Source organism: Pan troglodytes, chromosome 11 (genome assembly GCF_028858775.2).
Source record: "Pan troglodytes isolate AG18354 chromosome 11, NHGRI_mPanTro3-v2.0_pri, whole genome shotgun sequence".
Lineage (NCBI taxonomy): Eukaryota > Metazoa > Chordata > Mammalia > Primates > Hominidae > Pan > Pan troglodytes.
Window position 1 is genome coordinate 111,055,227 of NC_072409.2, and position 18,425 is coordinate 111,073,651.

At 42.7% G+C, this 18,425-nt stretch overlaps 1 protein-coding gene and 1 non-coding gene across 10 annotated transcripts in view; both read right to left on the minus strand.

Moving 5' to 3' along the window:
- Nucleotides 1-18,425, minus strand: part of RCL1 (RNA terminal phosphate cyclase like 1) — a 68,738-nt gene that overhangs the window by 10,353 nt on the left and 39,960 nt on the right. For 4 of the 9 annotated variants that reach the window (XR_010148983.1, XM_520471.9, XM_016960551.4 and 1 more), the window contains 5 exons: nucleotides 17,928-18,002; nucleotides 16,892-17,016; nucleotides 9,817-9,942; nucleotides 6,496-6,652; nucleotides 1,610-1,713 (listed from right to left, as the gene is read on the minus strand). Coding sequence is in view for 8 of the 9 variants with exons in the window: in XM_520471.9 (XP_520471.5) it covers nucleotides 1,610-1,713; nucleotides 6,496-6,652; nucleotides 9,817-9,942; nucleotides 16,892-17,016; nucleotides 17,928-18,002 (587 nt within the window). In the remaining variant the exon portion in view is untranslated. Of the gene's footprint in view, nucleotides 1-1,609; nucleotides 1,714-6,495; nucleotides 6,653-9,816; nucleotides 9,973-11,314; nucleotides 11,749-16,891; nucleotides 17,017-17,927; nucleotides 18,003-18,425 lie in introns of those variants that run through there. The other 5 variants (XM_063788744.1, XM_016960553.4, XM_016960554.4 and 2 more) reach the window with 5 other exon arrangements.
- Nucleotides 785-862, minus strand: MIR101-2 (microRNA mir-101-2). The gene has a single exon (NR_035558.1). It is a non-coding gene; the product is annotated as a microRNA mir-101-2 (primary transcript).

Sequence of the window (18,425 nt, forward strand, 5' to 3'; positions counted from 1 at the left end):
TTGGTGAGAAGATGTGTTGAAGAGGACACAGGAACTTTCAAAAATGTCCAGTCATATCTTGAGCATCTCTGCAAAGCTTGAAAACATTATACAGGTCCTGGAGCCAAATTGAAAAATCTCCAAAAGCAAAAGAAAAAAAGTGTCACGAAAAAAACATATATGTATTCCATTTTCACAGAATGTTCTGCCAAACCCCATGCCCCAGGACCACACACATTCAAGACAACACCCCATACCTCATACCGTGTGTGCAAGCAGGACTTCCCCAGGCCTGAAGCAAGGGCTGGGAAACGGCAGCTACGAGCCCAGCTATAAAGCTGGCGGGGCCACGGTGGTCACACAGCTGGCAGCCGCCTCCAGTGAGCTCTCTACAGGAAGCGAGTCTCTGTACCTGGGTGCCATTCTTCCAGCCCTCATCTCCTCTCCAAGTACTTAACTACCAAGTCTATTTTAGCATTGTTTACTACTGATGTTACCACACCATTTAGGATTACTCAATTTTAGGTATCCTGTCCTACGAAATACTTTTACACAAGCTATCAGGAGATAATGTGGTCCTTACCAGTTTCCTGCTTATCAGTCTTCCCTCTCTGCTAACAGAATGTATTCTCTTCCATTTTCCTGTTCTAAAAAAACCTCCCACCACGAATTCCAAAAAAAGAAAAAAGAAAAAAAAAGCCTCCATAAGAATTTATTTCAAGCTCCTGGTTTTCATGCCCCCAAAGCCATGACCCAAGGCTGCATAGCCCCACCGCAGTCCTCAACCCTTTCTCAATGTGATGGCACCACCATTCTTCAGTTATCACAGTACTGTACCTTTCAGATATACAGCATCGGTACCATGATAACCGAAAAAGGACAGTTCAGTCTCATATCTACCTGAATATTCCCTGCCACCCAGCTCACCAACCTCAGATGGGCCATATGATGATCTCTAAGTATGCAAGCACGTGAAAACACACACACACAATGTCAGTACTCAAATAGGCTGTTTTCCACAACCTCATTTACTATCAATAGGAAATGCTTCTTTCAGTGTCATTTATAATTCAAGTCTTCTGACACGCTGTTCTTTTTGAAGAGTGCTTGCTTTTATACCACAGCAGTCAACTTCTGCTAACATTCAACAATCCAAACTCACTTCTACAATTCCCTACTAGTCCAGTAGCATTAATACAAACTCTGTCTTTTGTCAACTTTTCCAGTGAGCTCATACCCTATCATCTCAGACAAAAAGCCTGTTTTCACACAGCAAGTTAGACAGCTAAGGAAAAGAATGATTTAAAAAAAACTAGTAACAAAATCCAAGCTACACCAAACCAGGAGTTTACCTCTAATCTGGAAACAAAATCTAAAGCACGAACAAAATAACTGCCCAATAGAGATCATGCAATTTCAGTTACCTGGGATTAAGGAAGGAAAGAAATGCAAAAATCCTTGTATGTAAAAATAAACACCAGGTTAAGAGTGACAACTGCTGGCTGATTTGAGGATAAACACAAGCAGGTGTTCATAGTGCAGGCTCTGTGCAGCACAACACCCTTTGTCATTTTGGGCGATGAGAAAATTAAACTGGACAGAATAACGAGGTTGAAAAAGAATAACTTACGTGTAGGGAGAGAGAGGGCCTAGCAGGACTTTGGAAACATCCTGCTGTCCAAGGGTCATGAGTAGTAGCGCCAGGCTTTGGTTGGTCGAGTCTACGCATCCACCCTGTAAACACAAATTAATAATTGTACAAACCAGAAAATGGAAAGCCAACAAAAGAGAGGAGGAAAAAAAAAACCAGAAACATACACTCATAATATCAAAATCCAAAGTTCAAGTAACAATAAAACAGAATAAGGTCTTATAAGAGTAATCATTGTATCAACTAACTGTAGAGGGTTAAACTAACAGTTAATTAGAGCAACTGTAATAGTTGAGACTATCAGAATGAGACTATCAGATTCAAATCTTCTTAAGTGAATCTAGTAAAAAAAAAAAATGAAACTTTCCCTTTATCATTAAAGCAGCAGCAGAAGGACATCATCTTTATTGAGTATATGCAAAAAAAAAACTTCATCAGTTCTAGAAGATGTAGAGTTAATTTCAAGGGTTAAGTGGATGACGCTCATATTTATTTACTCTGTCACAGAACAACACAGTCTATCTGACATGAAACGGCCTTTTCATGGCCTTACTTTTACACTTATTCAAATACATTCAGGAAACTGCTTGCCATACTCTATTAACTTCTCACCTTTATCTCTTCCTGAGTTCCTTAAAACTGAAGAATTGTTAAGGTTAGATCCCTTCATTCTTACTACTTATGTATAAAATTATGCCTTCCACCCCCTTTTCCTTCCCTTTCTTCCAAATTAACAAGCAGAACAGACTTCTCTTCAAACACTTTCTCCTGAGGTACAACTGCTTAGGTTGCCTTTCTTCTTTTGTTTTTCATTTTCTCAGCCATTTTAACTGTTTTGCTTCCACTTCCACTAGACGCATACATAAGCATACAAACACACGTTCTGATCATTCTTTCTGGAATAACTTTAAAACATATTGTACATAGTCAAAGAAGGATGACCTTGAATTTCTACATATTTTGCACAGGTCAAAATTAGAAATCCAGTCTGACCGAGGCACGTTACTATCCAAGGCTAGACTGAACAGGATAGGTGGCCAGCAGTGTGGTTCATATGGCTACAACTGCCCCTGCCTCCTTTTTAAGGCATGTAGGGTAGGAAATAAATCCATTTTCAGATACAGACACTCTGAAATTCTCTGGCTGTCAGGTATCATTTAGTAGCCCTAATAATGGTGAAGGAAATAAGGATTGATCTTACTGCTAGCCTTTATGAAAATCTATTGCACGTCCCTAAACTACCTTAGTTAATAAAGGACAGAAAACAACATTTAGCTCACATAGCAAATTCTAGGACAAGGAGAGTTCCTTTTCCTTTTCTACCCAAAAAGAAAAACCTGACCCATGGAAAATATGACGACCCACAAAACTGTTTACAGATCTTGCTCCCTTTCATAAGACAGCCTAAAATTAAAGTGTTCTCTTCAGTCTCTGCTTCCTATCACTGTTGTTATTTCACCATTCACTGGACCAATATTTTAATGCAATAGATAGCTAAGGTCCCTGTACAGGACATCATGGAGGAAGTGGTAGGGGCTATCACCCTACCTATGCCGGGGGGAGGTGTCACCTGCCAGATACCTGAGGGGGGCTTTAGGACTCAGGACTACTTGAGCCAGCCCTTGAGAGATGAGCAGGGTTTGGGGAGGAAGGAAGAACAGAATGATGGGGAAAAATAAAATGCCAGGGCCAGCAAGGAATGGCCAGGCGACCAGCCTGGAAGGCACCACTGCTGCCTGTGGAGAAGCACATACAGCACAGAGAAGGTGGGTAGCCCAATTAAGGCAAGGCTTTCCGAAATGGGTCGAGAATTCTGACTTTGTCCCAGGAAAGTGAGAAGCCAGTGAAGGTCTCTGTGCACATGAGTGAAGAGATCAAATCAGTATTTTAGACTGAAAAAGATGTTAGGATTTGGAAAGAACTTCTCTGCCAGAAATGCAGAGAGCCAGTGGCCATAATCCAGTTGTGGAGTGGAGCAGGGAGGCAGGCAGTGATTAGAGCAGTGAAAAGGATGGAAAGAAAAGGCAGTTCCAGAAAGCCTGGGACAGAATCAAGAAGGCTTGCTAACCGATGAGGCATAAATGGAACAGGGGGGATTAGATCAGAGGCTTAAAACTTGATAAATAGCACCTTCAAAAGGGATGGATTTTTTACCACTCATTCAATCCATGTCACATCACAACTCTACAGAAAATTATTCAGAAAAACACGAAGTATTTCCATCCTTTTAATAATTAAAGATCATAGACATACAAAGGAAGTTTTCCGAATAACTAAAAGAAAACGAAAGAAACTTGGTCCAGGCACAATGGAAGACTGAAAGTAGATCTCAACTAAAGAAAAAAAATTGCCAGGCACGGTGGCTCACGTCTGTAATCCCAGCACTTTGGGAGGCCGAGGCGGGTGGAACACCTGACATCAGGAGTTCGAGACCAGCCTGACCAACATGGAGAAACCCTGTCTCTACTAAAAATACAAAATTAGCCAGGCGTGGTGGCACATGCCTCCAGCTACATGGGAGGCTAAGGCAGGAAGATCACTTGAACCCAGGAGGCAGAGGTTGCAGTGAGCCAAGATCATGTCACTGCACTCCAGCCTGGGAAACAGAGTGAGACTCTTCCTCAAAAAAAAAAAGAAAAGAAAAGAAAAAGAAAAATATTAAAGAACCTAATTTAAACTGCTTGTTTTTCCTCTTGTGGACTGGTAGGTGCTTTTACCCTGAGGCTTATAGCCTGCTATTTATAGGGATATAAACCCCACACTCTAGCTGTGCCCATAGGCTCCTACTGGACTACTGTATAATGTTATGCTTCTAATTCTCCCAAGGTCTATCAGAAAGACATGGAAGTGTCCCCATAGTTAGAGAGAAGGCCACTACAGGACCAGCCACGGCCAGACACTACAGGACCAGGAAAAGAAATCCTGCACAACAAGGGACCCAGGGAAACACATCACACGCACTGTTTCCCGCCCCCCCTACAAATAAGTAGACCACAAACCTCGCGAATTAAGTAACTGGCAGGGCAACCTCTTGATCATCTACCCCAAACTTTTAGTTACTACCCATTTTTCACAAAACTATTAAATTAAGCATAAAAAAGTAAACTGATTTAGCACCAAAACACCTGAGGCCAGATCGTGACTGCACAAGACTTGCCAAAGAATGCCTCCGCCTTCGGGAAGATTTCATCTCCTTCTACTATTTCCCAGGTGAACGCCGAGTAGAGGGGCTGGAGCTGCTCTCCTGAAAATAAAACTATAGGTCCACTGTCTTCCATTTTTAATTAGATGGTCATTAAATAGAGCCATTTAGGACCTGGAAATTTTAATTAATTCTGAAACAGCTCATTCTCACGTGTTCCATCTTGGACCAATGAGACATTTTCAAGAACACTAACTTGGATCAAGGGAGTAGACTATAAATATAAGCTGTTTTCCACTGTGAGGCTGGTCTGAGGGTCAATACCTATGGCTAGTCAGGCTTTACCTTACCACCCTGATTAATAAACTGAACCAGTGGCAAAAGGAAGATTTAAAAGAAAAACTAAATTGCCACTTTACCTGTTTTACTGATTTTATTTAACTTGGCTCAGATGTGATTTTTGCTACCTTAAACGAGAAAACTTACTTGGAGACCAGAAAGATGCCTGACAACTGAGAAGAAATACACAGAACAATACAAAGACAGAAGTCTCTTCAGCTCCTTAGGGGAAGAAGAGAGATGATTTACAAACATTATACACCACACAACAGCAAATCACCTAGAGTATAGTTCTTGCTGATGCTCAGTTCAAGAATCTGGGACCTAACACACAGAGCAGAGAAACGACCACCCTTCAGAGCCTTTCCTGGACTCTGCATGTCAGAGAAAAGGTTTCACCTTCTTGATGTAGGACCAAGGCAAAAGACAGTGCAGACTAACAGAAATCTTGGACCCAGATTTGTGACCCTCTTCTAACCAAGTATAGGGGATCTCAGGGAATATATCTTTTAGGAAACTGTATCTTACTCTTTCTGCCATCATCTTTCCAAATTTCTCCCTTACTTTAGGTCACCTAACCTATTTTGAGGAAACAGTAAAAGTGTGTGCATGCATATGTGCCCGTTGCAATGAAAGGATCAACAGAGAAAGACTGTGGCAACTGAGAGGGCAGATTGGTCTCAGGTGTGTCCCACCAGCAGCGCTGCAGAAGCAAAATGACAACTGGTTGAGTCTGTCTTCAACATCAGTTTACCCCTTCTCTGTTCCATGTTCTTAGGTTTTCCAAAGCTTCTGCTATGCTGTGCCACAGGCCTGCCTTCCCTAGTTATTCTGTGCTTTTTTTTTTAAATTTTTTTCTTCTTTTCTGGTACTTATCTGTTAACTGAGACTCTGTGCTCTAGAATGTATTGCAAAATCTAGCCTGTTGCTATTGTTATATATATGAATCAACTGTCACATACAAATCCAGATTTCTAGCTTCTCTTAAAAGATCTAAAAAGAATGAGTCCATCTTCCCACATGGCAGCAATCGGGGGTGCCGGGATGGTACTCTCTTTGGCTAGGGCAGTGTGTCAGCCACCACCTTACCTTACCTGCTTCCTTTTTTTAACCTTCCCTTTCCTTTATGACTGTTCCAGTTCCTTCCTTGGCTCACTGTTAAAACTTACCTCCCCTGTGTCTCAACCCAGTGGGGCTAGATCTCTACTCACTGACTGGTTGAGCTAATCAATTAAACTAGTTAAGGCTGAACTGCTTAATGCACAGGAACAGATCATCTCCTTGGCTTGAGCCCTTGGAAGAGGATGAAAGCTGCCAAGAGATGAGAATGAGAAAACAAACTGCTTCCTCGTCACTCCTCTATCAGAGGAAGCTGTGGACATACCCTGTAGATTTCCTCCAGCAGCAGCCGGGCACAGTTCCTGCCAAGGTCCTCTGGAAGTACTGCTGCTCCCTGGCCCTGGGGGTTGGAGGCCAGTTCAGCACTGAGGAAGGTGCCACTGGTGGTCTCAGCAACCAGTGACAACCCAAAGCCCGGAGACCTGGAGATACAAAGGCACAAACACTGAGTAGGGTTAACCAAGTGAGGTTTCCACTCACCAGCAAACAGAAAGAGAAGACAAACATTTTTTTTGACGGCACTGTGTTCAAAGGCTTCTTTCTGGCTGCATTAACCTCATAGAGTTGCTACTAGTTTACTAGCTGACCAGAAAAGAAAATCAGTCCAAAAACAAGCATCTCTCCACAAAATTTTAAGATTTGACAGCTCAATTCTACTTTCCCAATGCCTGTTAAGTAGACCCATCATCAGGAAAGGTGTGGCGGCCTTCCCAGCAGTACAATCCGTATGCAACCACAACACAGACCTGCCCCCTTTAACACAACTCAACACACGCTCACACAATACTTTCTATGTGTCTGGCAGGAGACTAGCCAAGATACTTGTTTCACTAAAACTATGTATAAAATTAATGTTTCGAATGCACTATATGAGCTCACTATATGGAAGAACTATATTAGTCAGTCCTTAGATTCTTAAGGAAAAAAAAAATTTGCTTGTCTATGCAGTCGAAGGTTAACAACACCTGCCAAGGAAAGGGGGTGCAGTGAGTTACCCATTTCATCAAAGGTTCTGGGAGGCACTCTGAGTTATGCTTAACAATCTAACACTGTGCTATCCACCTATCATCATGGGACACCTAGGGAATTTTAGCATAATCCCAAATTGCCTTTGAGTCACCTGACCAGCAGAAGTGAGAGGGTGTCCAGCAGTGGCTGCAGGCAGTGGCATACAAAAGTGAAGATTAGAAGATGAAGGGGAGAGAAAGCAAGACAAGGTGCCACTGCTACTTTACCCCATTTACCTGCATTTCCCAAGAATTTCCATCTGTGTGAGTTTTCTAAGGTGTATTTGTCATTACCATAAACTTTATATTTAATCAGGATTATTCCATTTAACACAATTTAAGTAACTTTAGAAAAGACAAAGAATATATATTAGGTTCTATGTAAATTACTCTAATTTTTCTTCCCAACTTGTGGGAAATATGTGTTATCAGGCCTATTTCAAGTTAGGCTGACCAAGCTGCTGGTCATCAGGTGACCTCATTAGAGATCTGCACTGGTATAGTTTGCAAAGGCCAGCCTCCACAGCTTTCCTTGGTAAAGGACCCAATTAAGAAAAAAAATAATTACTGTGAGAGTTAAAATGGGACCACACTGGACTGATGTGCATTCTGGCCAAAGCGCTGACATAGGCCACCAAGAACTGCTGTCCCCTAAGGTTCTAGGCCATGGCCACAACATAAACTCTTACAACTGAACAAGCCTGACTTACTGGATACTTCACTGAATCAGAAGAAATACCCATCCATGACTTTATAATTTTAATAACAGAGAAGGAAGAGCACTATTAGTCATCTGTAATTGGAGATTTAAAAAAACCAAACACAAATTTAAATCCCACATTGGTTTTACATGTAATTTTTTAAATGGGGCTTGGAGTTGATGGCCCACAGTCTACATCATGTCCATGTCTTTATCTACGTGTAAGGCTTCTACTCACCATTAGTAAGTATGGACTTGACCACACTCTAGGGTCAGCTGAGTCAGTGGTATAACAAAAAGCCACACTATAAGCTGGTGGCAGGATGGCTGTCAGGCCTGCTCTGCTTCATTCCAGGACACTTTCTGATAAAGCGAGAGGCAAAGCAGAGAAGGGACTATCGAGATGAAGCCATTTAGACAGCTTCTGCTGCTATCTGTCCTCCCCCATCCCTCGGAAATCCCCTTTCTCCAGCAAATAGCTGACACATAATTCCAGACCTGTGGCCAACAAGGGAGAGTAAAGGAAAGAACAGCAACAGGAGCTACCATTTCTGTAGGACTTACCATGTGACAAGCAAGGTATTAATGGCTTATATATGTGTTCTTTACAATAACCCCAAAACATAGGCATCATCACCCTCAATGTATAAATGAGGAAAATACTGTTGTTACTAGAATATAAACCAAAGGTTTAGGAACATCATTGACTTTTCCAAGCCAGAAAGTCCAGCTTTGCCCACAAATCCTTTCCCAACCCCAGCGTTACGACGCCACCAGCTTTGTTGCTTTGGACTATGAGCCTCCACTGTATTTCTAAAACCACCTTCATCTTTCCATTGGGCCTTATAAAGGTCAAAGGTTGTATAAAACACTCACCCCCCTCCTTTACTCTCTTTTCCTCTTTTTGCTGAAATTAAAAGAAACCACAGGTGAAACAGCTGTGAAAAAGGATCAGCTGTGGCATCACTTAAGAAGAAGTTGACTTCTTAACCTACAACAGTTAACCCCAGACTCTAATATTCTTATTTTTAGGAGACACAACCTGCAAAGCCTCAGATTTGAAGTGAAATGATGCCCATTCACACGGAAATGATTCAGTAAAAAACAAAAACAAACAAAACCCACAAACAAGTGAAGCAAATTTGGCAAAATATTTATCGTTAACTATAGGCAGCAGGAGTATATCTCCGTGTTCACTGTACTATTCTTTGATCTTTTCTGTATGTTTAACACTTTCCTATTTTAAGAAAGTGGCTTTAATTGCTTCTCTAACTTCCTAGTTGCTAAATACACAAGCAAAGCCTAAAACAGGTATCTTCATTACATAGAGCATCATTTTTTAAGAACTTATTTTCCTTATTTAGAATGTTTTTCTAATTTTTAAAATTTTTATTTTTTAGCAAAGCAAAGGCTTTCACTAAACCAAATTCACGCCTGCAATAGCAACTTTCTCTGGATGTAAATATGTTGTTTCCACTGATGAAGAGAGATGCTGACTTACACTTAGATAACAAAAGATTTTAACCCTATACTGTTATTTACTCAGGGTGGAAGAACCTGTCCACTTTAATTTTTTTGTTGGAACAGAGTGCAGATGGAATTTAAAGCCTGAAGCATTGTGTATTAATAGATAAAGGTTTTAATTCCCCAAGGCTAGGAACCAGACCCTTAGCTTCCAGCTCTAGCCACGGGGATGCTTTCCATGTGACAGGCACTCAAGAAATGCCTGTTGGTGACAACGGCAGTAAGTCAGAAGGAAATTAATTCTGAAATTGTTCTTCCTCTGGCTGCGCAACCTCAGAGCTGGCAGTTTTAACTTCAACTAGAACAGGCATGTGAAAAAGCTGCAGAAACAGACTTCAAAAACACAGATACTTACTTCCCAGAGTTGACTCCTTTCATGTGATCTGTGTAAATATAGATATCAGGTATGAACTTGTTGAGGATGCTCCTTGCAGAATCCACAATCCGGTTCGCCATCTGAGGTGACACACGTACAGAGTACCTGCAGCCTGGAGTTAAGGATGTCATTCTGCTTGAATTCCAGGACAGAGAAAAATCAGTTATAAAGCTGGCAAGTATTTGTGGAACTGTAGTAACAAACTGGGACTTCCAAATCTATTGTTTTCCAACTGAATTTACTGAATTAGTACCATAATTAAATTTTTTTCATTATTATAAAAGGTCATGGCAAAAACACCCAAACAATAGAGAGAGTGGAAAGTATAAAGCTGGAGGTCCTCAACCCCACCCCCTGACTTCCTACCCACACGCTTCCCCTAGAAATGGTTCAAGTCAATTTTGGAAGGTGTAAAGACACCTGCCTCTCTGCGGGTCATGATCCAGGCTCCCTCTGAAGTACAACACCTAAGAACACTGTCTATTCTCCGTCCATTCCCACTGCTGTAGCCAATGAGTCTCTCTCTTAAGAACCTAAGCCCAGAACAGACACCACACAGGACCTGGGTGATCCCAATCTGACTCCTGGTATGCTGATGGGAGAAGCAGAAAAAGTTCAGTGAAAGAACATGGTTGCTGCTATTTATAAATATATAAAAAGGTTTTTCTAATTTACAGGGCCTATTTTCTACTATTTAAGAATTAATTACTCCACTTGTGGATAACACAGCCTCCTCACACCTGCTACCTTATGGTTAAAATATTGATAATTAGCACTCCTACAACAGGGCACCCCAGAAAGGAAAGGAGGAAGATATTAGTAACTCAAGTGAAAAGATTGGTGCTTGAGGAAATGGAAATTATTGCCTAAAACTAGACTTTATAACAGAAGCTGGCATTCCCCAACCACACATGTCAAAGAAAAAGTAAGTATGTATTGAGCACTTCAATGTGCAATGTATGGTCAAGAGATGGCCATATATTTGGAACTAAAAAAATGGAGAAATAACACGTGACCTTCCCACTACCCTGATACAAACCCCACGTGACAAGTCCAACAGGTAGAACGAGGTATATAATCTGCCCAATCCAGCCCAATGTTCAAGAACTGCTGACAATAACATATTTAATTTTCATCTGAACTGCAGAAACAAAGCGCTCAGAGACGATACATGACCTGATCTGGTATCTAGCTCCCTTTTTTGACCCATCCTGAACTTCATACTAAAAGACCAATCTTCCTCATGCTGGTGACAGTCTCTCGGTGGCTCCTGATCCTCCCATATCTTGTTGTTAGAGCCCCCAGCCTGCTCAGTTGTGTCCATCTTCAGCTCTGCACCATCAACTCCTTCCACCCATCCAAACTGACCAAATTCCTCAACCTGAGCTGCTTTGCCCCATTCTCCCAGCCTGAGGTCCCAATCTCTCTCCTGAAACCCTCCAGCCGGCACCCAAGTGTTGGCTCCACTTGAACTTACCACACATCTCTCTTCACATACGCACATTTTGTTCTTGCTCTTCAATGAGACCACACACTCTATAAGGGCAAGGGCTTTACCTCTGTAATCCCTCCCAACTCTCCAATACACTACTTTTGTACTAAGAAATGCTCAATAAATATTTAACTCGACTCAAAGGACAAACCTGAAATGAGGAAAGAGCAAAGAGGGATTTTTCAATACACACACAGCCCAGTTACATCACCATCTCTTCAGTCCAGAATGTACTTTCGACCACAGACAGCTTAGACAAACAGTCCTGGATCTCTTACCCTTTGGACCAAGTGGGTGCTGTCCTTCTGAGGTCTGAGGCTGCCCACTGTCCCCAGGAAAGCACAAGAGATGTCACCATCCTAGCACATAATCCCACAGAGCTCATGGCTCCCAAAGTTCTTTCACATCTATTATCACCTTACTTTATGCTCACAGTAACCCTGTGTTGAGGGCCACGGCTCCGAGTTCTAGGACTTACCTTAAAGACAACTAAGACAAAAAAACTAAGACACTTGCTCAAAATTAAACAGATCTGACTCCCAAAAAGCATCTTCCCCCTCTCACCCATCCCAATACAAAAACACGAAGGTTAACAAACAGTACGAATTCAGGGCCTACAGAGTCCTATATTAGAACTCAGGCAATGAAATGAAGAAGGCAAAGGAACTTTAAAGCCAGTTGCTTAGAACCATCTGGCTTGGCATGGATGTCCTACTAAGGAATGGCTAACAGCCCCCAAGTTCTAGAATCAGATTATCTCCGTTGAAGTCCAAGCTCCAGCAAGCTGCATCACTCCAGGTTAATTGTGCTAACTTCTCTGTGCTGTCATTTCCTAATCAGTAAAAGAAGGATAATCATAACACTTTCCTCACAGAGTTTGGAGGCACAAATGAAATAAAATGCATGTAAAGCTCTTAATGCCTAGTGTGTAGTAGGAGCCCAAGAAATGTCAGCTATTGCTTTTCTTTATTACTTACCCAAGATTCAAATCCCAAGCAGAGGTTCTTATTCTTTCAAGAATCAGAGAACTCTCTGAGAATCTGATGAAAGCTATGGACCCTCTCCTGAGAAACATATATACTCATAATTTTGCAGAAAATTTTTCAGGTTTATGAACCTCCTAAAGCCCATTTACGAAAACCATATTAAGAACCAATACCGATGTACAAGTCCATAGCTACAGTCCATATGGGACTCCCACTCTTCCCCTTCCGCAATGTTCCATGTCAGAGAAAGCTAAGAGGGGTGTGTGTGTGTGTTACAGTAGGTGGAGATAGAGCTTGATTCTCAAAGTACCTTTCCTACAGTCAAGGAAAAGAAACTAGATTATCCCACGAATTCCAACTTATCCCCCTTTACTGCCAGCTTTTTCACTTAATTCTCATGTACCAAATCATGAGCTCCTAGGACAGCACTGCAAAACTAAAACAGAATGTTCCTTTCTCTTACGCCCCACATAAGGCAGGGGTGAGAAAGAGTGGGTGGCATTAAATAAAAGGTAACTACTGTGTAGTCACAGCTGCTGGCAGGAACCAACACCAGCTCCCTCTGGGCCCTGGCTGGCCGGTCATCTTGTAGAATGCAAGAGGGAGAAGATGCACTTTGGAAGTAATTCAGTTAAAACCACAAAGGCACACAAGAGAGTGGGCCTCTTTCTCCTGGTCTGAGCCCTCCCGTGGGAAATACAACCTCCAAGCTCAGTCCAGTAGTCAATCAGCCTTGCAAGGAAAAAACCACAAAACCAACTCGAGCTTCTTCCAAAGGCAGCTCTTTTTTCCCAGGCTCCAAAACTGGAGAAGAGGGCGATCTCCATTCAAACCAACATTCCTTTGAGGTGTTTGTGAAATGGGCAGCTCTGCAGAGCAGTGGCTGAAATGTTTGGTTAACAGACAGGGATCTGAGGAAGGGCACTGTGTCAACTCTCCTGGGGAGCCAGGAGGAAGCCTCAACCAGTCAGAGATATATTGGGGATGATTTCCATGTCCTATCCCCTGCCTCCAGGGAGGGAGGAACTTGGGACCTCACAAGTCTCTTCCTGGCTCAGGTTCTACACAGGGAAGGTTCCAAGAACATTAGAGGGAGAAGCCAGGGAGGAACATAGTTACACCCAAGGTGCCCGGCACTACAGCTCTTTTAACTTTTATGTTCTCCCCTGGAAAACCCTTCCCCATTTCCCAGCATCATCATCAAAGGACACAACCATCTGCACACCCAGAGAGAACAAGGGGGACCCCACTGTGATGAAACCCATGTTGTTATGACAAGATTGTGTCAAAACAGAGCACACTGCCAGAAATCACATTTCCAGACTACAGAGACTGGATTCCAAACAAAGTTCATGGCCGCCAATACAGCATTAAGGAAACACATCTCAAATAAGGAGGAAAAAAAACAACTACCCCCCAGACAAACCCAAAATAGTACTGAAAGTGTATTCCTGTACACTTATTGGAATGTATTGGAAAGTGTATTCCTATACACTTATTACACTTTTTTTCACCATTGCCAAAAATGTTGTGGTTAAAGCCATTAACCGCAGTGTATTTGGCAACGGTGAAAAGCAAAAAACAACTCAATGGCCATCAACAGGACTTGATTTTGGGTTCTATATATGGTGGAATACAATGCATCTGTTAATAAGAATGAATTCAAGTAGAAAAGGCACATTTGGTTTCAAAAACACACACCTAGTTACACTGCATTTCCATTTCTTTGTAACCTAATTAACCTTATTCCAGCTCCTCGGATTTGGATATTAGGGTTGAATATCACCTTAGAAAGTCACCTGGGCAATGTAACTATGCATCAACCTGGGGGCTCCTAGGAAAGGAACCATTTCTCCTTTTGCCTGTTCTCTCCTGGTACACACAAGGCTTGGCGCTTACATGGGCTGGGGGACAGCCATGCAGAGAACAGACTATAATCCAGGAAGGCTTTGTTATTATGTATTCCTGTGGTTTTGATGATCCTTAAAAAGAACTTCAGGCAGCAACCCAAGTTTGAGCTTCTATCTTAACCAGCACTCTCTCTACACATGGCTCTGCAGCCCACCCTACTCCCTGCCCTTCACCACTTACTGTTCAAGCTATTCGAGGCCTCTGAAAAGACAGTCCACGCTACACCTTTCTTCCTCCAAGTAATACCATTCCCAAACCTCCTGAGAAATACAAAACCCGACCTTAAGCATCCACCCCAGCCCTGAGAAGCAGGCTTTCTGGTCTGCCCCTCCTTGTCACACTCCCGCCAGGAAAGTCATCCCACAGCCTATCTTGCTCTATGGCCTCCAACACCTGTTCCCACCCAGATCCTGTCAGCACCTAGAATTTTACCACTTTTAATATCTGAAATCCCAAAACAAAACTCCCTAAACACAATCTCTTGTCCTACACAGTACACGTATCTATTTCCACTAGACCTGATCTTTAAGCCTGTTAAAGTTTCTCATCCCTTGACCTGCTTTGTCCAGGCTGGTGAGCCCGTGACAATCCTCAGTGAGGAATGTACTTCCCAATGCTCCAGCACCCACCCTCCAACTGTCCTCCTGTAGGACCCACCCACCTTGCCAACCTGCATCCAACCTCGGATGAAATTGGTCCTCCCACGTTCTCTACTCCTCCCTCTAGGCTGCCAACTGCCACTGGATATAGCCACATGGCCATGCAGCCGGCACTGTGTTAACATTACACCTTCAGCAAGGACCTTACTACTGCAACACAGCCTTTTTCTTATCTTCAGTTATGATGCTCCACTGTGAAGGCACATCTTTACCATCCTTGTCACACTCTCTTATCCGACCCCGCCCATCCCCTTACCCTCAATCCCATCCTAACTCGGTAATAACTGAAAACTCATCCCAACCCCCTTCCACTCACCTCCACACAGCTCTACCTGGAGCCACCCTTACCGTATGCCTGTGGCCTTGAATCCATCCCCTCTCAAGTAAGAATAAAAAGAATAGTAGTAACCATTTACCCAATGCTACTTGCACACGAGTGCCTCCTACTGTGCAACTACGATCTCATTTTACCTTCATGACAGTCTCGCACAGCAGTTATAACAGGACTAAAGATATACGGGCAACCAAGGCTTAGGGCCAAATGCTTCCATTGGTAAGTGGCGCAGCCAGCGTCAGCACCCACGTCTTTCTGACTCCAGCACCTGGGCTTTTAATCAGCTCATTACTTTGCTTCATCTACATTAACAACCTACAAAAACACTCAAATCCTTACCAATCTTTTTGTAAAAGGGAGGGAGTCTCCCTGACTCTCGCTTCATCAAGTTACTCCCTCATCCTTCCTTCTCCTTCTCTTTCCTGTCAAGATTCTGTAAAGAGTCGTCCCCACAAGCCGCTGTTTCCCTCCCCTTCACTCCACAACCCAGAATTAGTCCCTTGGGATCGGGATCCAGCACTCTTCCCCAGGGCATCAGTGACAGCCTGCTGCTGAGTCCCTCAGCTTTTCCTCCACCCCCATGCTAACTCCTCAGGGCCTTTTAAGGTGCTGACCTGAGCTTCCAGGAAGCTATGTTTTGTTTATTCTCTTCCCCACTCTTACTTCCCTCCTTACTTAACTCTTGCTTTCAAGTTTTGGTGGCCTCACAGGGTTCCACCCTCCTTTCTTTGCGTTCTGCATAGTATCTGATTCCAGCCACCTTCAGCTCTTCACTGGCTCCTGCCTGTCTTCATGCCCCATTCTACCATCAAATGCCATAGAGCAACCTGAAATCTGGCCACACTTCATTACTTGCCACTCCCTAGAGCCACTGTGCACTGCCACCTCTGCTCAGGCCTGAAGCCCTCCTCCTTTCTTGCTCTACTTTGCAATCCTCTGTTCTTCAAGGCTCCTTTCTATAGGCAGAAGTAAAAATTAAATGCCTGTACTTTAGAGTCACACAGACCAGGTTCAAATCCTAGCTCTGTCATTATTAGCAGTGTGACATTATTAAGAAATTCCTTAAGCTTTTGAAGCTTCAGTTTCCCCATCTGCAAAAAAGGATATAAGTGAACTCAAGGGTCAATGTGAGGCTTAAAAGCATGTAAAGTGACTACTGAAGTAGATGCAGAGTAAATACTTAATAGTAGATATCATTCATTATGATTACTCCAGCCTCCCTAGGTCCTCCAGACAAAATTGACCACTGTCTACTCCAGGCCCCCACCCCACTGCACATATCATTTTGCATGTTATATCAGAACTGTGTGTTTTCATATTTGGTTCCTTCACCAAATGATGACGTCTTCTGAGGGAGGAACTGCAGTATATTCATGGCCCCCAAACCAAAGCCCTTGAGAGAGGATCACATACATCAGAGCCATTTGCCTAAATGTCAACCGGAAAATTAAAAAAAAAAAAAAAAGAATGACTCAATCAATCTAGTCATGGTGAGGCAGATAACAGAACATCCTAACTCAGCCAGCAATTATGATTTCACTGTTAAGACTTTTCAAAGTTGTAGTCTAAAATGTAAATAACCTCGGGAAGAAGTAAAGCTGTTAGTCATTCTTATCTTAGTGACGCAACAAAAAAAAAAAAAAAAAGAAATCCAAATAAATGGAAAGGATACGCCATTCCTCTAATACGTTTGATTTTTCCTGGATCTGTGAGTTGAATGGGCTTCAAGACCTTCCTCACAGGACATGAGAAAACCACTTCGCCTCCTCCTCCAGGAGGCATTCCCCGTCGCACAATCTACACAGAGAGTGAGAAAGATGAGGCGAGGACGCAGCAAAGCAATGGATTACCCTGACACCCTGCCCAGGAAGGTTTACACCAGCAGATGCTTCCTTACAAGGCACAGCTCTTCCATATTCAATCTGTCATTCCCTTCAAGACCAACAGCACCTTATGTTGGCTCCTAGAGAGTACCTGCTCAGCATGTGTCAAAGTCCAAGTCGATTACCCAAGTGGCTCTGCCATTCATCTCTTTAACCCTGAACAGGTCACTTCTTTATCCTTAAAATATGGAGCTGACCTAGTCCATCATCTGAGCCCATTTCTTAATAATCAGAAACCCCTTTTTCTCCTCCCATGCAAATAACTGATCTACCAAAACATCATTAAATAAAAATGAAGTCATTTCCCCTGTGTAAAACATGAATGTAAAAGGCAGAGATGCTAAACGGTTTACCACATTGGACTGATATAATTCAACAAAATACAGATGCTTAAACTACTTCTACTAGATTTTGGAAATACTGAAAATTCTCAGGGACATCCAGGTTGGGAGCCCCTGAACATAAATTATATCCAGATCATTTAGATCAGAGAGCCAATATGGCCCAAATCTATTCTCCACTGCTTGCTAGCTGAGGCACATGGCGGAGCTGTTGTGAGGAGAAAAGGAGTTAGTATTTGTAAACTGCTTAGAACGGCCCCCACCGCAAAAGAAGTGCAACATCACTGTCAGCTACTATTGTGATTACTAAAGGGTCCCTTTCAGTTCAAAGTCTATAGTGTTTATTTCATGAGCCCTGTGAGTCTTCTGATAACTGGTGACTTCAAATGTGACACACATACACTGAGTCACACAGCTCTTCCAATGAGTCAGTGGGAAAATGTTTTCCACAGGAACATATGGTCAACAGTTCAAACATTCTTACCTTCAGTTCAAATGATTCACCATCAATCCCAAATTGTTTCAACAAAGGGAGTGCTGTTGCCTTAAGAACATCAACCTATGAAATTATTTCAGAAAAGAAAAGTTTAATTAAACCTTCAGCAGAATACAAGAGTCAAAAAAAACAAGTAAGGCTTAGCAACCAGGTAGATGATGCAGTGTGGTAAACAGAAAGGATGCTGGCATATAACTGAGCGAGTGGGCTGGCTCTGCCTGAGGAACACTGTGATTTCACAGGCCACTGGGCTTCTCTGAGCCGCACTTTCCTCATTCATGACATGGAGACCTACACCTACCTTACAGTCATCGTGAGCATCAGAGGCATCATGCAAAAAGCATGGAGAGACTGGACTGTTGTAGAAAACAAATGGAGAACCCTACTTTTTTTTTTTTTTTTTTTTTTTTGAGTGGAGTCTCGCTCTGTCACCAGGCTGGAGTCCAGTGGCGCGATCTAGGCTCACTGCAACCTCTGCCTCCCGGG